The sequence below is a fragment of the Setaria viridis genome, chromosome 2 (assembly GCF_005286985.2).
Source record: "Setaria viridis chromosome 2, Setaria_viridis_v4.0, whole genome shotgun sequence".
Taxonomy (NCBI): Eukaryota; Viridiplantae; Streptophyta; class Magnoliopsida; order Poales; family Poaceae; genus Setaria; species Setaria viridis.
In genome coordinates this window covers 36710650-36724219 of record NC_048264.2, presented here as the reverse complement: position 1 = coordinate 36724219, position 13570 = coordinate 36710650, and the positions used below count along the sequence as shown (strand labels likewise).

Genomic DNA, 13570 nt, shown 5'->3' with positions numbered 1-13570 from the left:
CAGCTCCTGAACCGAGGGCAACGCTCCCGCAGGCGCAAATAGAGGAAATCTGCTTCAAAGAAGTAAGAAGTTTATTACCCGAATCGGCCGATTCGCTATCGCCGTCGGCTAACTTATTTTCCTTACATATATTCTTTTGCAGGAACATGACACTCCCAATAATAGCCTCTTTTTATTTGCGGTTGCGCTCTCTGATGACGAGGAGGTCGCCTCTCGTCAAGTTATCTTGAGCTCAGTCCCTGATGACGTCCGTGCCAAGCTCGAGAGCATACGGACCCTTCTCCAAGAAGACATCGGCCGATTGGTGGAGGATGCTTCGCCGATTCGGCAGCTCTTCAGTGACATGAGCGGCCGAGTCCCAGAAGAGGCGGAAGAAGCCCTGGCGCCCTCCGCACACATTGAATTGATGCGGATCCCAGTGTTCAGGGCTCTGCGCCATATGGCCGATCGCGCCAAGCTGGCCAAAACTCGTGAGGAGGAAGACTCGTACAAGCACCGGGCCCAAGAGGTGCACCATTGGATCCATTTCCTTGAGAACTCTCGCTCTGGAATTGTTTTCACTATAGATCGCCTCAAGCGCCGAAGGGCGGAACTCGCCAAGGAAATGGAGCAGGTGGTTAAGGAGATAGCCATCGAAGAGCAGAAACTTCAAGATCTTCCCTCCGTCATCGCCGATCTGAAGCAGGAGAGGCAGCACTTAGCCAACGAGGCCCTTAGACTTCATCGCCATATGCCAGAAGTTTCGAGATTGGCGGATGACGACCAGCGGGTTTTAGACTTGGCCGATCAAATTAAGCGACGAGCGATTGTGGCCATTAATGCCCTTCTAGGATGAACTATAAAAGTACTGGCCGTTTTGTAAGAACATTAATATCCCTTGACCGTTTGATGCCCAAACTCAAACTTGACCCGTCCTTCACGGTGGCCTTTCATTTATTACCTTTTTTACTCTGACGGGACACGTCTTACCAAACCTTCGCACTTTCTCTTCCTATAAGTACCAGCCCTGGTACTGCTTTCAAGGGTACACACCCAACTCATCCTTTCTCCCTCCGGTTGCTTTGTTCCATCGGGATACTTGCCGAGATGTCCTCTTCATTCTCCTCCTTTTCTTCTCCTTCCGTCAACCAGGTACGAGATCTGTCTTTGTTTGTTCTTCTCCAGTCTGATCTTTTAACTAATCTGACTTTAGGCGGTTATGTGTTAATCTTTTCCAGCCGAGACGCCTTAGCCCCGAACTCGAACGGGCGATCGAACTCATGCACTCCGACAAGCCGTTGTCGCAGGAAGACAAGGACTTGATCAGGGCACATCGTGAAGAACTTAGAGATCACATCCCTGCCGACGTTCAGTGGATGTAGGATCACATCGACGGCAACTATTACAGGAGGCCGCCAGTCAACAGGAGCCACCTACTCCCTCATCCGGTCACCCTTGAAGACACGGCAGGAACATCTCGCCTAGTGCTGGATCGGAGCCACCCTCTTCCTCGCCAGGTTGAGGCGGAGGCCGCGATGAAAGATGTGGAAGAAAGAAGCACCCGCCTCCTGATAGAATTAGGTCGGATTGAGAGGGAACTCAAGAAGAAGCGCGATTGAGTATTTTTGTTCTAAGGGCGACTTGTACTGTGTCGGCCATGTACCTTATTGTCCATACTGAATGATAAATCGGCCAACATGAACGATTACTTTTCTCCTCTAGGCGATTTCTTTCTCTGCATCGGCTATATGACTATCCAGGAACTAGCTGTTCTATCTAGTCATACTCCGCAACAATTTTATGCATTGACCCATATACTTGGATAATATCTTTTCAAGTACCTCCCATTCAAGGCTCTAGTAAATTCTTCTCCTTCGATTGTCTCCAGAATGTATGCGTTTCCCGGAGCGCATCGGCCGATTCTATACGGCCCTTCCCAAGTGGGAGACCATTTACCGAACTTAGGATCTTTAGACCCAATCGGCAGCACCAACTTCCATACCAGATCCCCTTGGGAGAACTGCTTGACTTTGACCTTCGTGTCATACCACCTGGCTACCTTCTTCTTATTCTCTTCAATGCTGATCAAGGCTCTCAAACGTTGACCTGCCAAATCGTCGAGTTCCCTTTTCATGAGCGAGGGGTAGTCATCGGCCGCCAACTGATCCTGAAGCGATGTACATCTTGACCCCGTTCTCAATTCCCACGGCAATATTGCTTCGTGACCATACACCAGTTGATAAGGGGATATCTTTGTAGACCCATGGCAGGCCATCCTGTATGCACATAAAGCTTTGGTCAAACATAAGTGCCACTTTTTGGGCTATTCCTCAATCTTCCTTTTGATCAACTTAATTATCCTCTTATTGGAAGATTCAGCCTGGCCATTAGCTTGAGTGTAATATGGAGAAGAATTTAGCAACTTGATCCCCGAAGTGAACATCGTCCCCTGATCGGTTGTGGTAGTTTGAGGGATGCCGAAGTGGTAGACAATATGGTCTCTCACGAAATCAACCATGGCGGCCGATGTCACAGCCTTTAATGGAATCGCCTCTACCCATTTGGTGAAATAGTCCATGGCTACTAAGATGAACTGATGCCCTTTACTTGATGGAGGATAAATTTGTCTGATGAGATCTATTCCCCAACCTCTGAACGGCCACGGCTTGATTATCGGGTTCATGGCCGATGCGGGCGCGCGCTGCATGTTTCCATATTTCTGACAGTCTTGACACCCTTTGTAATACTTGAAACAAACCTCAAGGATCATCGGCCAATAATATCCATTATTCCTAATCATCCACTTCATTTTATGAGCCGATTCGTGAGCTTCGCACACGCCTTCGTGGATTTCTCCCATCAGGATTTTCGCCTCCTCCGTCCCCAGGCACTTGAGCAGAACTCTATCAATCGTTCGGTAGAACAAGTCGTCTTCTAGTAATACATACTTCGTGGTTTGAAAACGCACTCGCCGATCCACATTCTTGGACGGATCCTTCAAATAATCGGCAATCTTTTTTTGCCAGTCGTCGGCCGCAAGTTCCAGAGTCATGGCGCCTTGAATCGGCCGGTACCCGGATGCGTGTTGGGCAAGGCTATTGGCCTCCTCATTATAGTTTCTGGGAATATGCTCAATAACCGCGGACTTGAATTCTTTCAAAAGTTGGAGGCAATCTTCGTAATAAATTCTCAAAACATCATCTTTGCACTCGGACCTTCCTGCCAATTGGTCCACGATGAGCATGGAATCCCAAAAACTTTCCACAGCGTCGGCCTTGATCTCTCTTAATAATTGGATCCCTTTTAGGACAGCACGGTATTCCGCCTGGTTATTAGTAGCTGATGCTTCTATCGGCAAAGAAAAATCATAGCTTGCCCTTCGAGGCGATATGAGAACGATGCCGATTTCTGATTCGGCCCCACATGATGAACCATCAAAATATAGAGTCCCCGGAATCGGTTCCACGACAGCGACTTCTGGTCCGCAGTGCTGGGCGATGAAATCGGCCATGACTTGACCTTTGACGGCTTTTGCCGACTCATATCTTAGATCAAACTCTGACAAAGCTAAGATCCACTTTCCAATTCGCCCTTTCAAAATCGGCAATGATAGCATGTACTTTACTACGTCATCTTTGCATACGACTACGCACTCTGCCGATAACAGGTAGTGTCTGAGTTTGGTGCATGAGAAGTAAAGACACAGGCATAGTCGCTCTACCGGGGAGTATCTCGTTTCAGCGTCTAGAAGTATTCTGCTAACATAATATATCACCCGTTCCTTTCCTTCGAACTCATGTACCAGCACCGATCCGATAGCTCGCTCATCGGCCGATAAGTATAGCTTGAACGGCTTGTCAGCCTGTGGTGGGAGCAACACGGGTGGCGAGACCAGGTATTGCTTGATGTCTTCCAATGGCTTGCGTTGTTCTTCTTCCCACACGAACTCTTGGTCGGGTTTCAACTTCAGTAATGGCGTGAAAGCTTGAATGCGCCCGGACAGGTTGGATATGAATCTTCTGATGAAATTGACTTTGCCGATTAAGGACTGCAACTCGGTTTTATTCTGTGGGCCACGACTTTATTGATAGCCGCTATTATTTTCCGGTTGACCTCTATCCCACGCTCACGAACCATAAACCCCCAAAACTGTCCGGCGGATACGTCGAAAGCACACTTGTTTGGGTTCATTTTCAACCCATGCCTCCTCGTTCATTCCAACACTTTCCGCAAATCGGCCAGATGTTCCTGGTGCCTTTTTGACTTGACCACGACGTCGTCGACGTAAATCTCCACTAGTACGCAGATAAGCTTGTGAAATATATAATTCATGGCCCGTTGATATGTAGCACCAGCGTTCTTCAACCCAAAGGTCATTACCACCCACTCGAACAAACCGAGGTGGCCTGGGCATCTGAAAGCCGTTTTCGAAATGTCTTCTTCGGCCATTAATATTTGATTGTACCCGACGTTTCCATCCATAAAACTAATGATTCTATGACCTGCGACGGCATCTATTAGCACATCAGCTGTCGCGTCGGATACCCGTCCATCGGCGTAGCCTGATTAAGGTTCCTGAATTCAATGCACACGCGCAGCTTTCCGTTTTTCTTGTATACGGGCACAATATTGGAGATCCACTTAGCATAATGGCACTGCCGAATAAATTTTGCTTCAATCAGTCTTGTAATCTCGGCCTTTATATCGGGTAGAATTTTAGGATTGCACCGTCATGCGGGTTGCTGATATGGCCGATATCCCAGCTTTATGGGCAACCGGTGTTCAACAACGGACCGGTCCAGACCAGGGATCTCATGATTTTCCCAAGCAAAACAATCTTTAAATTCTTTCAATAAATTTGTCAATTTACATTTATATTCTGGATCCAAGTTAGCACTAATGTACGTCGGCCTTGGCTTGGCGCCATCACCTAAATCTATCATTTCTAATAAATTGGCCGACGTAAACCCGTGCCCCAGCTTCCCGTCTTCTCGAACGGATTGATCCATTTAATCTGAATCTTCAGAGCCGACTGCTCGGATTGGTTGTAGGTCAAAATCGGACACTTTTAGGAAATCGGTGTCCCAGGTCCTCCCGGATATGCACTTGACGTGTTCGCAGCTCCATTGTTGCGTGTCAGCCGCAGCAACGCTGCAGGCGGAATCGGCGGTGACTATTTTGATGTTGTCGCCGACTCATTGTACGAGGCATTGATGCATTGTAGACGGGACGCAACAATTTGCGTGTATCCAGTCGCGACCGAGTAACATATTGTAGGACCCTTTGCCATTAATAATAAAGAAAGTGGTGGGAAGGGTCTTACTGCCGACGGTGAGGTCGACACAAAGCGCGCCGCGGGCGGGAGACACGTTGCCTTCGAAGTCCTTGAGCATCATGTCTGTCTTGGTCAGATCCTCATCGCTTTTTCCCAACTTCCGGAACATGGCGTACGGCATGATGTTGACTGCAACGCCTCCATCCACTAGTAGCCTGGTGACAGGTCAGCCGTTGACATGTCCTTTGAGGAGCAGTGCCTTGAGGTGTTGCCGTTTTTCATCTTCGGATTTCTCAAAAGTGGCTGTCATTGGCTCCAAAGCCAATTGCGCCATCTGTTCCTCTATCTCTGACGTGTCATATCGGTCAGCGGGAGCCATGAACTCCATCGGCAAGATAAAAACCATGTTGACATCAGTTGCCGATTCCTGGTTGTCGTCGCCTTCCCTGTCATTTCTTTTGGGGCGCCAAACCTAAGACCTATCGTTCTTCTTGTCTATCATCTGTCGTTGCTCTTCCTCCTGTTGTTCCCATTGGCGCAGACGTTGGATCCTTCGTTTTTGGGATTTGGTCAATCCATCAAGGCACCACCTGGGTTTCACTGGTTTGGCCGGCGGTCTGGCGCGCTCCCATTCTGGCTCCCGCCCTAAGGAATTTTCATCTGATACCCGAGCATCGGCCATCTCTTCTAGCCGATCGTGTGCGCTGACTCTGTCCCCTGGTCGGTCGTGCTGATCGGTCCTGCCCCCCGGCTTATCGTATCACTCGCGTCTGTCTCCTGACCGATCATATCGGTCATTCCTGCCCCCCAGCCGATCACGCACTGAAAGGCGCCGATCCTTTTGCTCGCGCCAGTTTCTGCTGATTGGCTCTGACCTTCTATCTCTGGAGCGAGACCTTCTGAACGGGCGGCTATTGCGATATGGACCGTTGCATTCTGGGCAATTATCGGCCGATGGCAACCTGAGGTTATTTTCCCAACAATGGATGAAGAACGGGCATCGCCAATGATTTTCGTGTCTATGCATCATCTCTTCGCGAAATCTTGAACCTTCTTGTTGCCGCTGGTACTTGTTGAGCAAGAATTGGGAAGTGATGGCTCTGCATGGTCTTTTCGATCCTTCACCTTCATCATCCATCGATCTCTTCCCTTTGATGTCCTCGGGTGCAGCCTGATTCCTGGGGTCCACGGCGCTGCTCTTTTTAGCCGATTCTGATGTCTGCACTTTGGTTTGAAGCGCGTTTCTTCCTGTATCAACCATGTTGGTGGGGAAAGAATGCTGATCAATCTTCATCAGCTTTGCTGGCTTTGTCGGGACCTCAAATTTGAGCCTGCCTTGCTCAATGCGCCCGAAGTTAAAGCTTAGATATTACTCGATAAACAGAACTTACAGAATCAGCCGAAGATCATGTCGATGCAGCCCTACCAACTCGTACAAACTCGTGAAAGAAGAAAAGTATTGGCGAAATCGCCGACTTGAAAGTAAAGTACGAGGAAATAGTAGATTGTTGTATTGATTTGACGTTATTTACAGATCTCTAAAGATGGCTATTTATAGCCTGTTACAACCGATTTCTTAACCGACTAGGATTCTATCTCTAATTTTAAACGAAAATGAATATTTACAAGTACAACTCGTATCGGAGTTGGTTGTTGCGCTCCTGTGGGCCGATCCCCCTTTTATCTTCTCTTTGCAATTCACTTTAAGCCCACATTGGCCCAATTGCTCCAGCCTCTCAATCGGCCGATTTCTTCCAACTCCGTTTGCCAAAATACTGCAGCGCCAATCGACCGATCTCCAACTGTAACACTAATCGGCCGATTCCCAATCGTGACCTTTTTCGACTTGCCGCATCGGCTAATCCTTTTCCCTTTTTTGACGCCGATCCCATACGTGTCAAAATCTGGCGTCAACACCCCCTTTAGTACCGGTTGTGCAACCAGTATTCAGTACTGAAGGGGGTCCTTTAGTACTGAGTCAAATAACCGCTACTGAAGGGGTATTAAAAAATTAAAAAAAATCCGCCGACCGGAGCCTTGGCTGCACCCGCCGCCGTCCGCCTGACCGTCGGAGCCTTGGCCGCACATCAGCTGAGCCTCGCACCGAAGAGAGAGAGAGCCGTCCTTCTGACTCATCACCGTTGGCCGCCCTTCCTTCTCATCCCCTTCGCCTTGCTTCCCCCGCGAACCCTGCCGGCCCCCTCGCCCGGCCGCCCGCCCTCGCGACGCACTCCGCTGGCCCCCTCGTGCCGCTGGCCACCCTTGCCCAGAGAGAGAGAAAGAGAAAGAGGTGAGGCGACGCACCTCGTCCTGCCGCGCCGCCACCCCTTAGATCCCGCTGCCCCCACCGCACCTCCACACTCTCCCACCGCGTCGGCCTGCAGATCCCGCTGCTCCACGCGCCATCACCTGCTACTGCTCCACGCGCTGTCGCCTGCCACTCCGCCTCTGTGCTCCTCCACCGCCGTGTTGTCGCCTCACCTCGCCCCACCGCTCCTCCTCACCGGCGTCGCAGTGAGGGGCGCGCGGAGGGGAGGGGCATCCGTGAGGGGAGGGGTTGGGGCGTGCCTGGAAGAATGGGAGGAAGAGAAGCAAAGCTGCCGTGAGGGAGAAGGGAGAGAGGAAGGCCGTTCGAGAGAGGGAGGCGTACGGATAAGACGATGAGGAGTGGACGCGTGCGGTGGACTTCAATCCAGTGAAGTCCAAATTAGAACCGGGTGGAGGCTTCACCCGGTACTAAAGGTTGCACATTAGTACCGGGTAAAACCTCCACCCGGTACTAAAGGCTCTCAGTCACATTAGTACCGGGTCAAAATGCAATCGGTACTTAAGTCTCGGGACTGAGTACCAGTTGTGGTAGTAGCACTTGATCTCGACGTTTTAGTGAACGATTGGAACCATCAAAGCCGGATCCAACGGCCGATATCTCGCTGGCACTATGGCCCACATCGCCCTCCGAACCTTTTCCGCGCCGCCGCCGGCCGGCCGCCGTTTTTCCAGTATCCCAGCGACCAGGAGCTAGCCGGGACTCGAATGAACGCACCTACGCAACGGCCGACCTCGCCAACCCCTTTTCAGCATATACTAACTGGAAAGAACAAAGACTTGCCGTTGATTCACGCATGGCTTGGGCTCGTTAAAATTGTTGGAAATTCTACCTGATGTGTTGCTGCATAGACGTCCGACGGCCCGAGTGGTGTGTTTTTCAGGCAAAATCTAGGACGAGCCTGGCGCTAAGCTGTACCTGAACTGTTTAGTTTTGTGTGGCTGTGACGGGACAGGGCATATCGTTCAGTTATCATCGCCCTATTATTGCCACTGGTTGGGTGATGTAAAATGCTAGGAAAAGCTTGTGGACGCCCGAAGCTCCGACCCACACCACACCATGCTTGCTTCATTGCCTGCTCGATGCTGCATGTCATGTCAGGAATAGAAAAAACACAGTCTGCCGAGTAGATGCCTGAACTGATAAATCACTGCTCCACTGGAAGTCGCCATCCAGTCGCCCGAACGCGAGCAGTAGTGTTGTCCTTGGCACCTGAATAATGTACATGATTACCTCAGAGACTCATCACCCTTACGCGATGATCGCGCTCCATCTCCAGCACAAACTCAGACGACGGGTATCTCGAAACGGAACCGAGATGCACACATCTTTGATCATGTTTGAGCCACAAAGTGACGTGCAGGAAGCTCTCCAGAAGCACCGGGAATTGTTATTCTACCAGGGGATGCAAATCTTGCCACTCGGACAGGAAAGCGACGAGGAGTGCAAGTACGATAGGTGCTCGCTTGACATGGGTTTTATACTACACGCACTCGGCATTTTGCGTTGAGAGACTAGCTACTTACATGGTGACTTCCTGACAGTTGACAGGGAGATTATTTGCTCCATGCCTCCATCATGGATGGAAACTGCACACCTGAAGCTACTTGGTTGTTTAACCCATTTGGTTTATAAATTGGAACCAATATTTAACAACGACATGTTTGAGATGTTTGGGAGTAGATTATGCGTCGAGGCTTAGGACGTCACGGCGGCAGCACGCACCTGATCCGTGTCAAGGGTGCTTCTATGCACGCGGACGAAAATTCGGCCCCAATGCGTAGAACTTTCTATTGTCCTCCAAAGTTGGAGAAGTTCTTTTGTTCCTATCCAATATCGATGCTGTGTAGTTTCCAGCAATTGTTTAATTTCGAAATTTCTAGCGAGTGCTCTTGTGCGACGCAGGAGTTTCACCTGCAAATTCTTCATCGACTGAAGTCTACAGCTTCCACAGTTTACAGTTTCACCTGAAACTTGAATTTGAAACCACAGGAAAAAGATACACAATTTTGCAGGAAGAGGATCCGAGAGGATGGCGAGCAACGACATCATAGCCCAGATAGGCGCAGACGCTAGCGGCTAGCGCAGTCGTAGCGCCGCCCGGATCCCGCGCGAGGTGCGAGGCGCCCTGCGCATGCGTTGCAACCCTCCCCCTGGCCTCCGATCCACCGCGCGCGGTCACACGACCGGCGTGCGCCCCCCGCACCTCGCATACTCTATCTCGCGCCAGCTACCCGCCACCGGCGCGGCGCGTCCGGCCGTGTGCATGGCCATCACGTGCCCACCACACCCCCACTCCCCACACCGCGCCGCCCCCCGCGCCCCCGCCCCCCCCCCCCCCCCCCCCCCCCCCCCCACCCCCCGCGCCACGCGGGGGGGGCACACCTCTGCCCTCCCCCTCGCCGCCGTAGCCGTAACGTGTCCCCGCGCCCCGGCCGTAGCGTAGCGCCGTAGCCGTAGCCTCCCCGTTCCGTTACGCGTGCCGGCGGCGGCTGGCGCCCGCGTCCCCGCGGCGGCTTCCTTGGAGAGCGTGCGGCCACAACTGCAAATATCTCGGCCCCCGGCCATTAACCGCGCCGTTAATGCCGCGATCAAAACCTGCAGCGGTTAGCCCATAGTGTGTAAAGCTTCCCGCTTCCCTCGCTTCCGTTGCCCGCCTTTCCCGCGCCTATAAAACGGCGCCCTCGCCTTACCTTTGCCCCTCAAGCCAAGCACCAGTTCCAATCCTCTGCGAAGAGACTGAGGGAGTGGAACACGAGAGAAGAGAAGCCATGGTGGCGACCCCCGATGACTGTGGCAGCTGGCTGCTGTACCTGTCCCTGGCAGCGAAATGCGGTGGGGACCAGCCGTACCGCCTCGCCGGCTTCCTGGCGGTCTGCGCCGCCGCCTGCGTCGTCACCTGCCTCCTCCACTGGTGCTTCCCGGGAGGCCCCGCGTGGGGGAGGTGGCGGTGGACGCGGCGCGCCGGTGGCGCGGCGGGCATCCCGGGGCCTAGGGGCCTGCCGGTGATCGGGAGCATGTGGCTCATGACGGGGCTCACGCACCGCAAGCTCGCGGCGGCGGCGGACCGCCTGCGCGCCAGACGGCTGATGGCGTTCTCTCTCGGCGAGACCCGGATGGTGGTGGCCGCGCACCCGGAGGTGGCCCGTGAGATCCTCAACAGCCCGGCGTTCGCGGACCGGCCCGTCAAGGAGTCCGCGTACGGGCTCCTGTTCCACCGCGCCATCGGGTTCGCGCCCCACGGCACCTACTGGCGCGCGCTCCGCCGCGTGGCGTCCACGCACCTCTTCTCCCCGTGGCAGGTCGCGGCCTCCGGCGCGCAGCGCGCGGTAATCGCGCGCCAGATGGTCGGCGCCATCAAGGGCCTGTCGGACGCCGGCCGCGGCGGCGACGTCGAGGTCCGCCGCGTCCTCCGCCGTGGGTCCCTGCACAACGTGATGTGGTCGGTGTTCGGCCAGCGGTACGACCTGGAGCTGGACCCCGCCAAGGAGAGCCCGGAGACGCGGGAGCTGAGGGCCCTCGTGGACGAAGGCTACGACCTGCTGGGCCAGCTCAACTGGTCCGACCACCTCCCCTGGCTCGCGCGCTTCGACCTGCAGGGCACCCGGGCTAGGTGCGACCGCCTCGTCCCGCGCGTGAACCGCTTCGTCGGCGGCATCATCGACGAGCACCGCGCCCGGAACGACCTCAGCTCCGCCCCACCCGCCGTCGTGGACTTCACCGACGTCCTCCTCTCGCTGCAAGGCGACGACAGGCTCGCCGACTCGGACATGATCGCCGTCCTCTGGGTGCGTAACTGAACCGGCAATCCGACCATAACCTCCTCCGGGATCTTCGCACGTTTTCAGTTTCTGACACGCGAACGTTACGTCCTTTTTGCAGGAAATGGTGTTCCGTGGAACTGATACCGTTGCCGTGCTGATCGAGTGGGTTCTAGCCCGGCTGGTGCTGCACCCTGACGTGCAGGCGCGTGTCCACGACGAGCTGGACTGTGTGGTCGGCCGAGACCGCGCCGTGACCGAGTCCGACTCGGCGTCACTGGTTTACCTGCACGCCGTGATCAAGGAGGTGCTCAGGCTCCACCCGCCGGGCCCGCTGCTGTCGTGGGCCCGCCTCGCCACGTCGGACGTGCACGTGGATGGGCACCTCATCCCCGCCGGCACCACCGCCATGGTGAACATGTGGGCCATAACGCATGACCCCGACGTGTGGGCCAAGCCGACGGAGTTCCAGCCAGAGAGGTTCGTTGGGTCAAACGAGTTCTCCATAATGGGTTCGGACCTCAGGCTGGCGCCGTTCGGGGCTGGCCGGCGCAGCTGCCCCGGGAAGAGCCTCGCCATGGCCACCGTGGCGTTCTGGCTCGCCGCGCTGCTGCACGAGTTCGAGCTGCTGCCATCGCTGGACCCGGCACGCGGCGTCGACCTGTCGGAAGTGCTCAAGCTGTCGTGCGAGATGGCCGCTCCGCTGGCGGTGACGGCGAGGCCCCGGCAAGCGGTATGATGACGTGTGACGGCTGCGACGACGGTCGTCATCATCAGTCAGTCAGTGGGGTGGGGGCGGGGGGGGGGGGGGGGGGGTCGGCATATGCTTACTGCTGGCGCTACTAGTGGTACATGTAAAAGCGTTGCTGCTTTTGGGAGACGTTGCTACCGGTCAGCTTGCAAGCAGCAAGTTGCTGCTACTACTCGATGGACATGGGTATATGCTTTTCATGTTACCATCTCTGATAGATGCATCGGCCAGGTGCCGAATGTGATATTTTGGCTTGTACCGTTAGCTACTCTTTTGTTTTCACTCTTTTCTTGCTTTTTTATAATGTGCGTGTGTGGGTGAAGATTGTAAAATGTATATGCTGGTTTGGATGATCATGGATTGTAGTTCACATATTAGTATTACATCTGGTGAGTCATTTTGTTCAACACAGCTATATTTTGAAATTTGGCTATATTTGACACGACTTCAGAACAGAAGGGTGTTTTCTTATCTTCTCGGTGACCTTGGGAATTTGGGCTTAGAAAGGAGGGCCGATCGGAAACTGGCGGTGGCTGTGCTTAATGTGGTGTGGCAAAGGTGCCGCCGATGGCAAAGGTGGACGATGGGCGGGGTTGGAGGCGGACGAATACCAAAAATCCAAAATGTATGAATTGGCTGCAAAGTGAGACTATTACGAAGGAGCATCTCACTTTGTTCAATGCCTAAATTTGCTACAAGTTGTAAAGGAATTGTACAAATGATTAGTCCTGTTTTTTTACATGTCACATTTGATTTGTACTAAGTCACATTTGTCCAACTTTAAGCAAATTTATATATAGAAAATATAACATCTATAATACCAAATTTGTTTCATTGAATCTATCATGGAATATATTTTGATAGTGCATATGTTTGATAGTATAGTTGTTATAGTTTTGTATAAACTTGGTAAAAATGGGATAAATTTAAATTAGAACAAAACAAATGAGACATGTAAAAAAACGGAGAGAGTACTTGCAAAATATGTATGTACATCCATACTCTCATGAATTGGATGTGTTTCACATGTTCAAACAATAAAATTGAATGATAGACTAGTAGCGGTACTTGATTAGTCGAACAAAGCATATCCATAGCGTGAAGTTCCATTCCGGAATAAGCTCCAAAGTCATCCATCGCAAAAGCACACCCACATTTGTACCGCTCCATCAACCTACATTTCCTTTTTCTTAGTTGGGTTAGCGGCGGGGGGGGGGGGGGGGGTTATGAAGTCTTAAGGCTCAAAACCACATATGATTTTGTTCTCTATTTTGCTATCTCTCTTGTTACAAAATTTTGCACCCTACGCTCTAATCCGATGGACTAGCGTGTCAATTATAGAAATGGTAATATGATGATGTAAAGTTCAATAAGTCACGTAAAAAGTAAATGAGTATAGAGAGATGCAAAATCTGGCTCTTCAATATCTGAGTAGTTCTTATTTGAGCCCGTCGCAATGTCAAGCTATGGGACCAATT

The 13570-nt window shown here is 52.5% G+C and overlaps 1 protein-coding gene across 1 annotated transcript; it reads left to right on the top strand.

Moving 5' to 3' along the window:
* The first annotated feature begins 10091 nt into the window (after positions 1 to 10091).
* Positions 10092 to 12141, top strand: LOC117842026 (cytochrome P450 78A9). The gene is made up of 2 exons (XM_034722357.2): positions 10092 to 11368; positions 11463 to 12141. Exons 1-2 carry the CDS (start codon positions 10352 to 10354, stop codon positions 12078 to 12080), a joined length of 1635 nt encoding a protein of 544 aa, XP_034578248.1. The 5' UTR covers positions 10092 to 10351; the 3' UTR covers positions 12081 to 12141.
* Positions 12142 to 13570: the final 1429 nt, after the last annotated feature.

Excerpts from the sequence above, each read along its gene's own strand:
- LOC117842026 (XM_034722357.2), top strand. The coding sequence starts at position 10,352 with ATGGTGGCGACCCCCGATGACTGTGGCAGCTGGCTGCTGTACCTGTCC. Across the intron at positions 11,369-11,462 it reads ACATGATCGCCGTCCTCTGG|GAAATGGTGTTCCGTGGAAC; the intron begins GTGCGTAACTGA and ends TCCTTTTTGCAG.